At 37.1% G+C, this 16,296-nt stretch overlaps 1 protein-coding gene across 6 annotated transcripts in view; it reads left to right on the top strand.

Annotated features, from left to right (window-relative positions):
- The window catches only part of PAN3 (poly(A) specific ribonuclease subunit PAN3), an 81,974-nt gene that overhangs the window by 32,375 nt on the left and 33,303 nt on the right, over positions 1-16,296 (top strand). For 5 of the 6 annotated variants that reach the window (XM_054817746.1, XM_054816873.1, XM_054816018.1 and 2 more), the window contains 2 exons: positions 4,795-4,956; positions 14,358-14,508. In XM_054817746.1, the coding sequence (XP_054673721.1) occupies positions 4,795-4,956; positions 14,358-14,508 (313 nt within the window). The remainder of the gene's footprint in view (positions 1-4,794; positions 4,957-14,357; positions 14,509-16,296) is intronic. The other variant, XM_054819369.1, reaches the window with a different exon arrangement.

Here is a 16,296-nt window from a genome sequence, read left to right as displayed (position 1 = left end):
AGGAAAAAACAACAAACACCAATGAACCAAACACACCCAATTTTTTTAACATGTTGACTAGGTTCCTATTCCATTTTTTTTTTTTTGTAGATATCAAAGTAAAAAAAATTGGTTCCAACCTTCAGAATTTGAGATAAAGAAAATGGGTATTGACTGCCTCTCTGCCAGTGAGAGGTGGTTGTAATGAAAGAGGAAGAGGAGAGAATATCTTGGTTAGCAGCAAACCAAAACATGTTAAGGGGTTTGTAGCTCTATTGGCCACAAAACTTGAAAAGTAACAAGAAGACAACTTCTGTCTTTCATACCAGCTTGCAAATCTCTTAGGATACTCCTGGTGACTATACCTAATGTTCAGGTGTAACACATTGTAGAACTTATGACTAAATCCAATTACATGGTTGTAATCACAATTAAGATGCCTCTTAGCTGATTGTGCCTGTGCAGGGATTATGCCCTGACTATTATGCTTTTTCCTCTGTAAACGAGGTGAAGTTCATATCCATAGCTGGGTGTTTCAAGTACTGTCTTATTCCAGCTAAACTGTTATGGCCCTTAAGTGAAAATACCAATGCTAGCAGCTCGAAGGAAGGAGGCAGCAGCATTCTGGTTTAGCAGAGCAGCTACCTGTTTAGAAGCCATTTGCAAACTGTACCAGGGGAGTTAGCTTGTAGTTAGCTTTTAGTTTTCGAGACGTAATACAACAAAAGTTGGTTCTGTCTCAGTAGACTGCACCCTAGCTGAGTGTTTAACTTTTTCTAATGGTCTGTTTGCCACTAACTTAAGTTAAAGAAATGAGGTCTTACAAAACAAATCAACATTGAAACTAAAATCACGTATATAACTTATTTTTTTATTAGTAGAAGAAAAATATGATATTGTATACCCAATCTGTCTTGTCTGACAATGTAATATTTATTTTTATCTGCTTGTACATGCAGATGTAATCAACTCACTGTACAACAGATAAGCCCTAGCTAAAGCTATGGTAATTTAAGGTAATGCTGCATAGTTTAGCCTGTGATGGAGAAGGCTTAAAATCACTTGCATTTGCTTCAGTAGTATATGCACAAAGACAGCTTTACCATAGCTCAGATTATCCACAATACTTTAAAATACAATAACCTGCTCATGTGTCTTTGCCAAACTTAGCTGTGCATTTTTTGGTACAGCAACTGTCTTGTAAATGTAAAATTCAAAGCCCACGAGAGGTAAGTGCACTTTAAGGAACAGAAATATAATATGAGGCATGAGTGATCCTGACAAAAATCCAGTTACAGATCTTCAGTGCTGGAAAACTTTGAAATTGTGTAGTTTGATTTGCCAGATTACCCAGACTTAAATATTATATAGAAGCTCTTAGACAGAAAGAATCCTAACAGTTTGAATCTTCATAAATCTTTTCTTGTTTAAATTTATTCCTCTAGGGCAGTCTCATAACATCTTACACCAGTGGCATGTCCAACCCTGAACTGGAAAGAGGAAGTGTGGCGTTGCCCACTGTCCATGAAACAGGAGGAACTAGGGGTGAAAACACTGTTAGAACAAATAGTAGGAAGAAAATAGACTTGCTAAGCATGTTCCCAAACTTCTTGTTGAATGAAAGAGAAACAAGTAATTAAGCTGACTTGAGGAATATTTTCTAGTGTGGCTAATTAAGTTACTCATCTGTAGTAGTGTTCTGATGTGAAGATGCTACTTGGGAGGGACCTTTTTGTGTGGATTTCTGTTGAAGTGTGATGTTGCTCAGACTTTAGGGGTTTATCTATCCTAATATAACACCTTTCCTCTAATCATGCCAACTGATAGCTTCCTATCATTAATCGCTGGCAGCAGCTTGGTTCTACAGGGCAAGGGTTATAATTATTAGCTACAGTTGAAAATGCTTACCCTTCTCACCCTGGGGAGCCAAGCTGTTGCTAGCAATTAAAGGTAGTTAGCTGTTCCCTGCCTCATGTAAACATTTGCAGCCAGTAATTACTGCTGCTTCTCACTTCTTTGCCCTGAAGGAACTGAACTCTTCCAGTAATGCTTTGTAATAATTTAGTTTTGTTGTTTTTTGTCTTTCTCTTAGATATCATTTTAATTATTGTAGTTTAACCTTATTTTTCCACTTAAAAATAATTGTGATGTTTTTGACCTTTCACAACTCATTTGGAACTTGTAACCATGTTGGGAGTTGCAACCTAGTTTAAGAAATACTTGCTAAAGGATTATTAAGTATTTAAATGCTTTAGCCACCTTCTCCTCCCCCCCTAAAGAAAAGTTCAGTATGTTGAACTATCCCTTCAGGTTTTTTAGCTCATAGAAAGATTTTAGGGAAGGCAAAAATGCAATTCCTCTTGTAATCATCCAAGAGAAGTTGTCCCCATGCCAAGAAGTTGGTTTGTCCGGATTGTCATGCCACTGTTTTAGGTAGATCTAATCAGATCAGAAATGATCAGTGGATGCTGAGTTCTTGCTTGTTTCAAGATACAGTGCTCTGTCTGGGTTACTTTATTTGCTGCTCTGTGTGGAGGGCAGGCATGTAGCAAAGTTGATACGCTTATTCAAACTGCTCGGTCTATTTGAACTTGCCTTACTATTGAATGTCTCCTCTTAGCAGACACTTTTTTCTGTTTTCTGGTCTCCTGTAAACTCAGATTTCTGAATCAGATGCCATTTTGCTCATTGAAAACAAGTGTAATTTAGAATTATTTTGATGCAAATAGACTGAAATTTATTTCCAAATGTTAATATTGTATTGTCCATCTTCTAATGTCTGTCAGAACAATGAAATCCTGGCCTAGTAAGTTCCTGATGATGTTTTATAGTAGATAATGAAAGTAAAGTTTTATTGTAGTCTTGCCCACTTTTTAGTTTAATTTTTTCATACCAGTAGGCCAAGAACTACTGGTATATGAACTCATATTGTCTCTGTGTTGCTTTACGGGGTAGAATTGACCATTGTTGCTCTCCTTTCCCCCCATATGGTCATCATAAAGCTTAAAATGCAGTAACTCTGCCTGGAATCTGAATCCCATTGTAACTGAAATAGCCTCTCTCCACATTGGCTCAGGTCCTCTTTTGTTTTGGTTCTCCTTTTCAAAATATTTATAGATCACCTTTTATTATGGAGGATTAAAAGAACCCTTTATGAATAGGAACGTGTTTGGATACAGGGTTGTAGTCCATTAGTCTTAGGCAGATTCTGCGCCTGCGCTTGGTAGAACACGGAGGGAGATGGAGAAGCAGCCAAGGAAACTGTTACTCTTCGTTATGCTATTATTTCCAATAGCCAGGCTATAAAAAATACATACTGCATTCAAACCCTGCCCTAAAGTCCAACATTATTTGTATGTCTGGCTTCTCAGACCTTACAGCTTTGCAGTTGATGATCTTAGTAGTCCTTCTGAATGACTGAGATCATAGGTTGCCCAATAATTGAGTGATTCTCCCAATAAATAACCAATATTTAGATTTACTGTGATCAAGCTTGCATTTGAACTGTAGGAGGACTTTGTGCCTACCTATCGCACAGGTTACCAAATTTCAAATTGGTACAGCAGAATTCAGTCTTGTTAATTGTTAAAGTTGGCTTACTTGATCTTCATGGAGTTCATTGCCTTTGTAGTTCATAGTCAATGTTGGTATCCTTGGGGGTTTTTTTATTGTGCTGTGGTTTTTTGGTTGTGGTTTTTTTTGTTTTAGGCAAAGGAGCTACTGGTGACCTGTTCTCAGTTTTAATTCTTTCCAAAACTTTCAGCCTAAAAGTTTTCAGGGAAGTAGATGAGGTAATCTATTTAGGTTTGGGTTTTTGCAGCCAATTTATGGTCGTTATGTCCTGTGTTCTACAAATTGTTTGTGTGTGTGTGATCTTCTCAAATTTTCCTGAGGAACGATTTTAAAAATGCATAAGACTTCTAAGGTACCAGATGAAGTAAATATCTGAATAACGGTAAGTTAAGTTTTGATTAATTAAAAGTGCTCTATGCCCAGATAATGATAGTTGCATTTTCATGTCAAAAAAACACAGCAAAAGAAAAACAGACCAGCCTCTGCAATTTGGTCCACTTATTGGTGTAATTGATCTAAAAGGTCTTAAATATGTACATGCATGCTGAAATATTTCTTTTGGTGCTATTTACCATCTACATGGGTACATGTTGGTTTGAAAGCCCAGAGAAATTTGGAGAACTTCTGTACTTCACCTGTTTGAAAGTCTGTAATGAATTTTTTCCCCCGCAGTGTTGGGTTTTTTTTTTTAAATGTTAATACTGTGCTTTATAAATAGTTTCATTTGTAGAGATCATTACAGATGTAATAGAAATGTCACTCCTATCAAGGCACAAGTACCTCCTGCATGTTCACTTCAAGCATGTTTTATTTTCTCAAGGTTAAGTTAGTTTCCAGTGCATTTATCATGGTAATTCTTGTCTCAAGGGAAATCTCAAGGGAAGTGTTAGAGTTCAGTATTATGATGTGATTGAAGGTATCTATTTGAGAAATACGGATTTTAAAAAAAAATTTTGTGCAGAATTCCCCAATTTATACATGTGTTTCAGTGGCTGACTTGTGATGGAAAGTTTTGCTTACAAATAGTTAGTAGTACCTGAAGTTTATTTTAAATTTTTAAAGTATTATTTATTATAACCAAATAGTCAGGATTGAAAGGAAACAGTCTCAGATAAATTTTACTTGCAAATTGTTTCCTATTCCACCAATCCAGAAATCATATCACTGTGTAATACCTATTTTAGTGTAGCTTTAGATGAGGGTTGTTAGGAGTGGCCTGGTTTCTCTCCTTCTTTTTCATAGCCCAGGAAGTATCGACTGGGGATGCTGGATGAGAGGATAGTTCCGGTGGGATCAAAAGCAAGAAAATCAAAGAACCCTATCGGCTGTCTGGCTGACAGGTGTAAAACAGGAGTACCCATCAATATGGTTTGGTGGAACAGAGTCACAGAAAACAATTTACAGGTAAAATTATTTTTTACTAGTCACTTTTGCAGTATTTTGGATGCTTGATTTTAAATTTTGGAAGATGTCAGAAGCAGTTACTCCAGATATGGATTGAGATTGAGTCAAATATTTATTTCACGAAGTAGGCGCAGTGGCCCTCCAGGAGAGTGACTTGGGGATGGTTTATTCTCTTCACCCACTGCTGTGCTATGTACTCTGCTTATGTTATAATCTGTGGAGGAGGAGCAAAAGTAATTATTAAATGTATTTTAAAAGCAAACACACACAGCCTTTTAATTTAATTTCCATGTGAGGAAGGTTTCTACTGGTGAAATTAGTGATCTTCATTAAAATGATTGATACGTAATGCAAATAAAAAATTCCCGCAGTAGAGAATTTGAAGATGTGACCACTATGATCAGAAAATGTAAATTCATGATTTCTGTGTTGAGGTAGCTTATATTTCTCAACTTATGTGTTAAACTTCACTGCTTTCACTGAATTTTCTTCAACTCCTGAACAGGGGACAGGTACAGCTGGATTTGAGCATATCTCATACCGAAGTTAGCTGGTCATCCCTGGGATGATAATGAAGGGTAATTCTAGTCTGGGAGGAATCTGCTTGATGTCCCTTAAGATGGCGTTTAGACCGAAATTATTATAGTGGTCCTAACTACAACACTGCTGCTATTACTGTTTTGCACTTGTGTGGTGCTTTTGATTCTTCAGAGATCATTAGTCTTTCTGTGAAGGTTATGGGTTTTTTGATGTTTTCTGAGTGAAATGGGTAAATTGACAATAGCCGTATAACTGAAATTTGTGGCACCTTAAGAGTTTCTTTTGGTTCACTGAAGTTCTGCCATGTAAAGAGCCGACATGAAGCTCTGACTAGAGCCTTTCCATACCAATACTAGTGTTGCATTACTTGATGTTTGGATATCTTTGCATTACTGAAATTGGGAGTCGTGGGCAGTGTGATGCAGGCAAACTGATGCTATATTGCGTTGGGGCTGAAGTCTGTCTTGGCCCTTTTGCTGCAGGGAAGGCAGCAAAGCCACTGGCACAGTAAAGATGAAGCATAAAGGAAACATTGGTTGAAGGACCAGGCATAGTTGCAGGGAAATGCTTGGAGCCAGTGAAGCATTACTTTTCTCAAGGGAGGGAAGACTGATGGATTGAATTTACCACATCTAATGGGAGTGCAAACCTTAGTTAGTAGACAGTTGCTTTGAGAAGAGAGAAACAGAAAATTGGTCTTCAAATTTCATGGGGATGTTAAAGGGCAGGGGAAGCCCTGTTTGTACACATGTCCTCCATTGTTTTCTCTGTGGTTCTGTGTCACAGCAAGGTTTGTCGTTGATCTATTCCACTTGGAGTGGAGCAGAAAAACTTAATGTTTCTGGAGGCTGGAGAGCTAGTAGTCTGAGACTTGGAGCTTCTGGCCAGAAGCAATTGTCTTTTCAGTCCCTATGCCCTCCAAAGTTATGTTGAAAGAGTGGCAATGAGAAGGTTAAGGTTAAAGCAGTAGCTTGGGATTGGCTGCAGAACACATGGCTTTTGAAGGGTGCAATTCCAAGCTCCTTTATTGTGCTAGAATCCGAGCTACATAATTGACTTAAACTCTCTACAGCATAAAATTTTTGTGTTATACAATGCAATTACATTGCTTCTCATGGAGATGTGGGATTTTAGAAAAGCATGTATGTGCATAAGTGGTGGAAATAAGAACAGACAGATGTTCTAGCCATGGGAAATATGAAAAGGGGGAGGGATTGCAGAGAACAGTGGAGTCTGGCAGGAGTGAATGGGGAAAGGTGTAAAAACAGGCTGCAGAGAACATTATGAGGATATGTAAAATTCTACACAGAGGAGAAACCAAATTTTATCTTGATGTTTTCATTCTGATCATTGTATAGTGTGAACATGTTCTGAGTTAGAGCTAAAACAAAGCTTGAAAATTGCTAGAAAGTGGAAATTTTAATTATAAAAACACAAAAAATGGCTGGAGAAGTTTGCCACACGAAACTACTTAGAAATGGGTAGCTTCGTGCTGAGATTTCAGATTCACCTTGTTTTTCCACTTCAGTATGTATATAATCCACAGAGAGCATTCCTCTTCAGTATTTTGAACTACAAGCTGTTTAGATTTTTGCAGGTGTGAATATAGGTTATACAACCTAAATTTTGGCTGAATGCTAAGCAATAAGTAGAAAGGTTAAATTATGATGGAGGCACATCTTTTTTTGTTTATGTTTGATGATGAGACAGCAGAATTACATTTCAAAATTGCTGAGGGCTTGCAATACTGGGCAGGTGTTGAAGCTCATGTGTCTATTTGAATCCCCACTCTTCCAAATGTATGTTTTAAGATGTAGGAATACACTATTTCATGGTGCGATGCTTAGAGATTTTTGTCCAAAAAGTGGCCGTTTTTAAAAAGCAAGGTGGCTTACAACATGCATTGTAAAACAGTGTAGCTGTTTCTCATGCATGGTTATGAATTTATAATCCAGATCTATTTACTTTAAATACTCTTACACTTACATGATTAGAAGTGGAGTCCACAGAGTGAATTGGATTCTGGGTTGTGCATTAAAAAAGCAAAAAAAACCCAAATCAAAGTTTGTTCTTCAGCAGTATGCCCTACCCTATATTAAGAAATATCCTGAGCTACTACACCACCGCGTGATATATATTATAATAAAAATGGCGATTCTGCTTAAAATAATAGGGATACATTTTTTTGTTATGCAGATCAGTTCTTATGCACCATGAATAGCTGATTTTTTTTTGTTGCTTCTTGAACAAAAAAAAAATCATAGAAATGAATTTTTCAAATATTTTTGTATCAAGAACACGGACTTTTAAAACTTTATAGTTCTTACACTACTTTGAAGTATTTTGTTAATGAAATGTGGAAATATTCTGAGTCTTTGAAAGTTTAGTTTTTAATGAGATCTACTTGTTATAACAAAACTTTGCTAGTAGTTTTATTTGTCTGAGCTTATGTTCTGGTTTTTAAAAAAAAGTCTTTAGCCAACAAATTTTACCCAGTTTTAATGAACTTGTCCCTAACTCTTTTAAAAGAGCAGTAGAGCAATGTGGGTAATAGATTTCAATTCATCAACATTATTTGAGCTTATTGTAGGGGTGATGTGATGACTTGTCACAGTAATTGCAATAAGGAAGCATGTTGCACAAATTTAATAGTGGAAGAGAAAGAGACTTGCTTTGAAGCCCTTAGTGACCTCCAGTGTCTGCTGGGCTGCTCTGACATCCCAGAATGTTTCCTTCCCTGATGTCATAGTTAACAAGCAACCCTCCTGGAAACAAAGGGATTGCAATGATACTTGCTATGCGAAGTGAAGCTCCTTGTATGGTATATCTGTCCACTTAAAAACAACAACAAAGACAACCCCTGCCCCCCCCCAATAATAATCAAAACCCCACATACATAAAACAGGCAACACTTTTGCATGGTTTTGGATTCCTAAGAGATATCCTGAAAACCATGCCAAAAATAGACTGGAGAGAACTGCCCTGATTATAGCGTGGGTATAGTTTAGTGGTGGCTTTCCGTAACCATTACAGAGTTATGCAATTTGGGATGTCAGAACAGATCAGCATGAATTTGGAGGTAAAGGAGAACATAAAAAGAGAACAAAAAGGCTTGTATCCAGTTTTTAGCATGGTAAGTACATTACCACATGCTTCTGAAATAAAATGAAATCAGCCTACTTTTTGCTTTTAGGTAGCTGGCTTTGGTAGAATGTGGGACCAGGACCAAGCTAATGGAGTAGTGTTACAGCCACTGAAACAGAGGTGGTGGCTTTGCTGCTGCTGTGTACGGCTCTGTGTTGTGTTGTGAGATGCTGAACTGGAAATGAGAGAGAGAAAGGTGGTTTTCAGTACTCCTGTGATATCCCTGTATGACCTTCCAAAGGCTCTATAACTTGTGCATCCCTGCGTACCAGCATAATCCTGTACTCTGTGGCGCTTTGGGGATTCATTCATGAATGAATGCAGCAGTGGGGCCTTAGGAGATTATCACTGCAGAGCGTAGAGGAAAAAAGCATATGTATTTGATGGTTGATGAAATAGGATTTTTCATCTTCTGCACTATGGAAATCTATTGCTATGTGTAACTCCTCAGCATACAGTAATGTTGCATGCTGCTCTGTGGTCCTCCCAGCAGTGGTCTTCAGCTGAGATCATTGGCATGCTCTTTACTTTCATCTGCACCTTCCTTTTAGGAGTCTTGAATTTTTTTTTTTGGTGGTACCCACAAAATCATTGTTTTTTCCCCTACACACTATATTTTAATTGTATTTCCTTTTATGTCTTTAAAAGCATAAAAGCCACTAGACAGATAAAGTCTGTGCTGAATGGTGACGCAAATGAGTAGCTTTACAGTCCTCTCCCTGCTTTTTTGCCTCTCTTTTAGCTCTATCCTTACTAATTGCATCATGACTAAATTCAGCCTTCATTTGGACTGTATTTATATGTGTTTTATAACATTTTGCATTCTCTGATGTACAGAAGTATAGAAACTGTTTTTGTATATGGGGTTGGATGGACCACAGTTTTGTGGTCTGTCTTTGGAAGTTTCTTTGCAAAGCTGACTGAAAAGAAGATCCTCTCTCTTTGAGAGAGCGCAGACATAATCTGAAAATAAGGTATTTTGGTGAAATTTCTTCATGGAAACATTCTGGTAGGAATGCGTGATGCAGGTATTAATTCAGATAATGCCTGGGGAAGTTACTCCCTGCTTTAGTTTGACGGTGTTTTTATGAATATACTGGAAGAAGTGGGATGAGATTTAAACTGGCCAGATTGAGAGGGAAAAGGAATGGTAGTAATTTTAGCAAATGTATGATTTGGAAGTTACTTTAGGTGGATTTCTAGGAAAATCTAACATAGCTGACAAAAGCTGTACTAGTTTCTGTTTAATGCTGTTTGCTGCAAATATATTAATTATATTTGGAAATATTTTTGTATGTGCCTTTTTATAGGACATTTGCATTTGAAACTGAAAATACAGTCTTTAGTTTGCGTAGTGCAGACAACACTAGCAGGCTTTGTGTTTCTTGTTTGGGCTTTAGAAAGTGCATTTGCTGCTCTTGTTTTTAACATCACAGCATTGCATAATTCATTACATGTCCTCTTAAGTATTTTTTGCATCTCCATTCTTTTAATTACTCCCAAGGTTTAATAAAAGTTTTCTCTACCTTTTTTTTACCAATCCTGACTTACTCTCACTTAAAATTTTAAGCCTTATCTAGCATGAGTAAGTTGCTTTACTCTGAGATGGGTAATTAATGACTAATTAAGTGAAATTCATTTTAAGGTTGTGCTTGTAGGGAATTAAAACATGATACAGAATGAAGAAAATATTTTAATTAATATAGATTATTTTCATTCTTAATTTTTTTTTTTTTTTACTCAATGTCATTTTGGGAAGTTTGGTAAGATACTAAAAGAAAAAACTGTAAAATTGCCATGTAGGATTTTAAAGCATAGTCCCCTTTTAGACAGATTTTCAAGCTTACCATTGATCCAAATGTAAAACTAACACTGGAATTTACACTTCGTATTAAGAGTTGCCAGAGTGAAAGTAGGGTTTTTTTTCCAGACCAAGAACACAATTTTTTGAATCATTGGCCATTAAGACTGTGGCTTCCTAATTTTGGCATATTTGCATGCTTATTGGTGCAGAATAGGTTGTCTACAAAGTTTGAAAAATAATGAAAAGATTAAATATTAAAGAACTAATAGTGATATTCATTCTCTCACTTCGTCCACCCTAGATACTTATTCTAGCCTGCATAGAATCATAGGATGGATTGGGTTGGAAGGGACCTCAAAGACCATCTAGTTCCAACCCCCCTGCCATGGGCAGGGACACCCTCCACTAGACCAGGTTGCCCAAAGCCCCATCCAACCTGGCCTTGAACACTTCCAGGGATCCAGGGGCATCCACAGCCTCTGTGGGCAACCTGTTCCAGTGCCTCACCACCCTCACAGGGAAGAATTTCTTCCTAATATCTGATCTAAATCTACGCTCTTTTAGCTTAAACCCATTCCCCCTTGTCCTGTCACTACACTCCCTGATAAACAGTCCCTCACCATCTTTCCTTTAGGCCCCTTCAGATACTGGAAGGCCGCAATTAGATCTCCTTGGAGCCTTCTCTTCTCCAGGCTGAACAATCCCAACTCTCTCAGCCTGTCCTCACAGGAGAGGTGCTCCAGCCCTCTGATCAGCTTCATGGCCCTCCTCTAAACTCGCTCCAACAGCTCCATGTCTCTCCTGTACTGGGGCCCCCAGAGCTGGACACAGTACTCCAGGTGGGGTCTCAGGAGAGCAGAGTCGAGGGGCAGGATCACCTCCCTCGACCTGCTGGTCACGCCTCTTTTGATGCAGCCCAGGACACGGTTGGCTTTCTGTGCTGCAAGCGCACACTGCCGGCTCATGTTGAGCTTCTCATCAATCAATACCCCCAAGTCCTTCCCCTCAGGGCTGCTTTCAATCCGTTCCTCGCCCAGCCTATAGTCGTGCATGCTATGAAAGTGTTTGGGATTATTTTTTTTTTTATGTTGGAAGCAAAGTATATGCAGAAAAATTAGTGGTTTACTTCCGATGAAAACTCGTATGCTTTCGGAAATGTTTTAAGAACTGCAGCTTCACATATATGAACATATTTAAATGTGGCCTGGGGCTTAAGTTTCAGTTTTTTGACAAAGTATTAACTAATTTTGACCACAAATTATTAAATTTTCTTGTACTAGTTTGATTAATTTATTCTGACTGATAGCTGCAGAGCTCAGGTATTTTTCTGTATTAAGAAAACTGCTTGAATTTGGAAAGGGCTTTTAAAATTGGAACCAAAATTTAAATCACTTTTTTACCAAGGGGGAAAGTCTTGTAATACAACTTCATGTTTGTAACATGAGAGAAGTAAAATCGGCTTTTATAGCAAAGGGTCTAGCTGTGCAAATCAAAGCTGTTTACTCGTATAAAACACTTTCATTGAAAAAATGCAATGAAAACTGAATTTCCATCAGACTTGACCTACTGCTGTCTGTACTTTTGCAGCATAAACCCAAACTGCTTTAGCAGATTCCCGAGTTTGACTATTTCACTTGAGTAAACTAAAACACCTACTCGGTGAAGTGGAGCTCTCAAGTAGCTTTATTTTAAAATGATGATGGATATATAAGGAACTTTTAGAGACCCAAAACTGGTTTGTGAAAACTTGCAAAATGCATTTAGAAATAAAAACCAGCCCTGTTCTGTAGGCATTAATTGAATCAGTTGGTGACAGTGGTAAGTAAGAGTTTAGCCAGAATGATATGGGTGGGATTTCAGGAACTCTCTCACTTGTTCTAGGAAAGGCTGAGGTTATCTTCCAGAAGGTGTCTGTCTCTCCACTTGCGTGCTGCTGTTTTTTTGCCATATCCTGCCTTTGCCACCTAGTTGACACAGTATTTTGGTGTGGTAGATCTGTAGATGTGTCATAGTAGTTTTAGCAGGGGAGAAAACGTGGTTCTCATATAGTTCTTTGGAATTATATGCTTTTAGCAAGATGCTCCAAATTGTCCCTTGGTCACCCAGGTTTTTTTATTTGACTTTTTAGCTGTGTCACTATTTAGACAAATTCTACTCTGCTCTTTACTACCTCTGTCATTTTCTCTAGTTTCAGTGCAGATTTGGCCGAATTGTTGCATGCCAGATTTTATCTTGAAGAACACCATTCTCTTAGTTATTCCTGTACCTAAAATTCAGATAAGTCCAGAATATTACCTTTCCAGTTTAAATGTACCAGTTGTTTGTTTTCAGTCTGTATAATGCAACTTACCGTTTGTTTTGCTACATTAGTGCATACCTTAGCGAGTTTTCCTTAACTAAATTTGATTGAAGAGTTTTAGGATTCTTATGAACTTTTTACCCATGTAAATCTAAGTGTTTTACTTCACCAGTTTACGTATTTGGTTATAGCTGTTCTTTGAATATTCAGACACATGCACATATAGAATGACTAATATGTGATATTAGGTGGATAGTGATTGAAATTTACTGTGGGATTAAAAGCAGAATATTCTTACTATTTGCTTTTAAACCTGATAATCCTTTTTAATTTTACTGCTTTTAGAATCCTCTTTTCCAGTGATTTGAAATATATTAATACTATGGTATTTGGCTGAAGTATTCAAATAAAGATATTAAAAACAAATTAACACACAAAAGAATACTTTTAAATACTTCTCTTAGTGTTTTGTAATCAGACTTTTCTAACTGGGCACTAACTTAATTTCTCTGATGCCACTTTATTCATATTGGTAAAAATCAATATCAGTAACTTAACTAACAGTTGATGTATTTGGTCACTTGAAAACTGCCTAAACCTAAAGTGATACAATTTGCTTTAAAAAAAAAAAAAAATTATGGATTATCTTAACAGTATCCTTTATCTACTGGGAGTTGTTACTGTCTTCTCATTTTACTTCTTTTATTTAGACACTTTTGAGAGGTACTCTGAAGGTTACTTAATAAACTTAACTTTGCCAGTTAATAATCTTCAAGCTTTTCAGTGTGTTCATGTAATAATTAGTTTTATTTCTTGGCTTAATTTTTTTCTTCCATTAATCTCTTTTGTAATTGGCTGTCCAATAATAAGTTTTTTGCCTTTTGAGCTCTAATTAGGATTTTCTTTTTCTAACCCTCTCCACCCCAAACCAAACAAAAAACCCACCCCAAAACTACAAAACCTTGTGCATGGATTCTAACAGAAATTAAAAGTTGGTTGTGTGATGTATTTTATGTACTAATAGATACTGAATGTTTGATGGTCACTTTGCTGCTATTTGTTTCTGTGGTACCAAATTAAACCTCATTATTAGGGGTGCTACGTAAATGGAATAGGTAATTAAAACAGAAGCTAACTTCACAAAAAAGGAACCTATAGGCCTATTTGAAGTAGAGGCAGGGATGGCTTCTTCAGTAGGAATAATTTTTACTGCTTTAATTTGAAACTGCTACTTAGTTTGACATGAAATCTCTAAAGTCACGTAGGAACAGTCTGTGCAGCAGTGGCAAGGCTTTCTCAGTGTGAAGTCCGTTCTCCAACTTTATAATGTAATGCTTATGGAAAGCCTTTTGCAAAGTGTTTGTATGAACTCATACATCAGCTGTTCATATGGAAAGCTTGCTAATGCTACTTCAGACATAAGCTAGAAAAACATCTACATTTGTTCAGGCAGACCAGCTTCCAATATCTGCTGTTCTTGTCAGCAAGCTGTATGTAAATTAGAAATATCCCCTGCACTCGATAGGCTTGCCTAGAAAGTATTTTCTACCAATAGGCACTGTCCATCTCTTCACATTTAAAATAAACATTTAATTTACATTTGTTTTTAAACAGACACCAAATCCTTCTGCAAGTGAGTTTATTCCTAAAGGAGGATCAACCTCCAGGCTGAGTAATGTATCCCAGTCAAGTATGTCTGCCTTCTCTCAAGCCTTGTTCTCTCACCCCTCCATGGGAAGTCCTGCTACTGCTGGGCTAGCACCAGGTAAGTTGAGAGTAATGATTTGCAGTACAGTTACTTCTTTTAACTTACAGTTATATCAGACATAACCCTGTATAGATAATGATCAGGTTTATCTGGTATAAATGTAGCCACCTCCTACTTTAGCTCTTAATTTTAACATAGTCTTCAAGCATATACAAGTGTGGGAACTTGGGATTTATCTTCCAGTAGTATGGAAATCATACTGCAGGCTGTGAAATCTGTGCAGCCACTGTAGCACTGAAATTAACTCTGCCTAACTTACTCTGCTCTTTTTGGGGGAAAGGGATGCTGAGTTATCACATATCATACTCTATGCGGTCCTTGCCAGAGAAGTACCTGAAGATGATATAAACTACCCCTAGTCTAGACATGCACTGCAGTCTACAATGAATATGTGCTCACATGTATTTACCACCACTCTTGATTTGTTTCTAGAGTATGTAATCTAGAAGTAATTCTTTAAAATGATGATGAGTATATAAGAGGACTTAAAAATCTGGATGAAAAACAAAAAGTAGAAGATAAGCTTATTCTAAAATAATTTACCTTGCAAAGTAGTGTTAATTGTTCTTGTATGTTATAAGTAATCTCACTATTAAGACCAATTTATGATTATTTCCCACGTTTATAACTTACTGAAATGTGTTCCACGCAGTCATACAATTCTGACAAGATGGTTTTTTTACATTTAAAAAGTTCAAGCTCTTTGTGTCTTTTGGACTTCTGATCTTTAAAAGTTAGCTGAATTCTAATATTTTTTTTAATAAAATGAAATGGTTTTAAGATATAACCATCAGGAGATATGGATATTACACAGCGCAGATCCTTTAGGAAGTTTCTGTACGTACTTAAACCTTCAGCAATCTCTTGTGACTGACAAGAAGCATTAGGTAGCTGCCAAAAAGCAGAGGGGCAAATATTGTAAATGTTTTTTTTAAACCAATTAAAACAATTACTATCTACTAAACTGAACTTCAGTCTTTCCTGATGCCAGGGGATAAATCGCAGTGTCACCATGAAAGAAGCCAGCACTTGGCTCACATGTTGTAACTATTGGAACAGGCTAGGAAAGTGATTGATGCTTCTGCTGACCAAATGAATGTGTTGCACTACTGTGTCTGCTTCATGCTATATTGTGCTCTACAGTCTTACTGGAAAACTGTTGTGTTTATATGCCTCTCAGCCTTATCACCTGGATTGAAAAGTGTATAAAGGATTAAATAGAATACAGTAAAATGATCTACTTTTGGAAAGTGTCCAGTGGGATCTCAGAGGGATCCTTCACAGTCCAATTTCTTTACTATCTGTAAGTAATACTTGAAAGGATAAGTAACACTGTTGATGAAAGAAGTTTGCACAACAATTTGAGCTCCTGGAAGTATGGATGCCAATGCTGAAAACTACCTAGGTTCAAATACTGTTGTTTATGGATGAGAGGCATGGGGGAGTATTCACAAGAGCTTACTTCAGGCAAAGCTGGCTTGTTTCTCTCCTCTTCCTGTATAATTAAAAAGAGAATATAGTTCAGAGTAGGGACCTGGACTGGGTGCTCTTAGTTTCTTTGGAAGCTTCTTTCTCTACGCTGAGTGCAAAATTCTCTGAACCTAGATGTCCTGTGTAAATAATACTCATAGACATTTTTATTTAAATGGTTTAGTTGTCAACAGAAGCTTTTGTGGATGCATACTGTTACCTTGAGGTGAGTTAGGAGGTGCTCTTTCTAAAAAATTAGGCTTTTAAATACAAAAGCGGTATTTATGTGTGGGGAAACTTCACCATTTAGGTCAT

Source organism: Grus americana, chromosome 1, assembly GCF_028858705.1.
Source record: "Grus americana isolate bGruAme1 chromosome 1, bGruAme1.mat, whole genome shotgun sequence".
Taxonomy (NCBI): Eukaryota; Metazoa; Chordata; class Aves; order Gruiformes; family Gruidae; genus Grus; species Grus americana.
The sequence above is the reverse complement of the archived record's forward strand: the minus strand, read 5'-3'. Positions and strand labels throughout refer to the sequence as shown.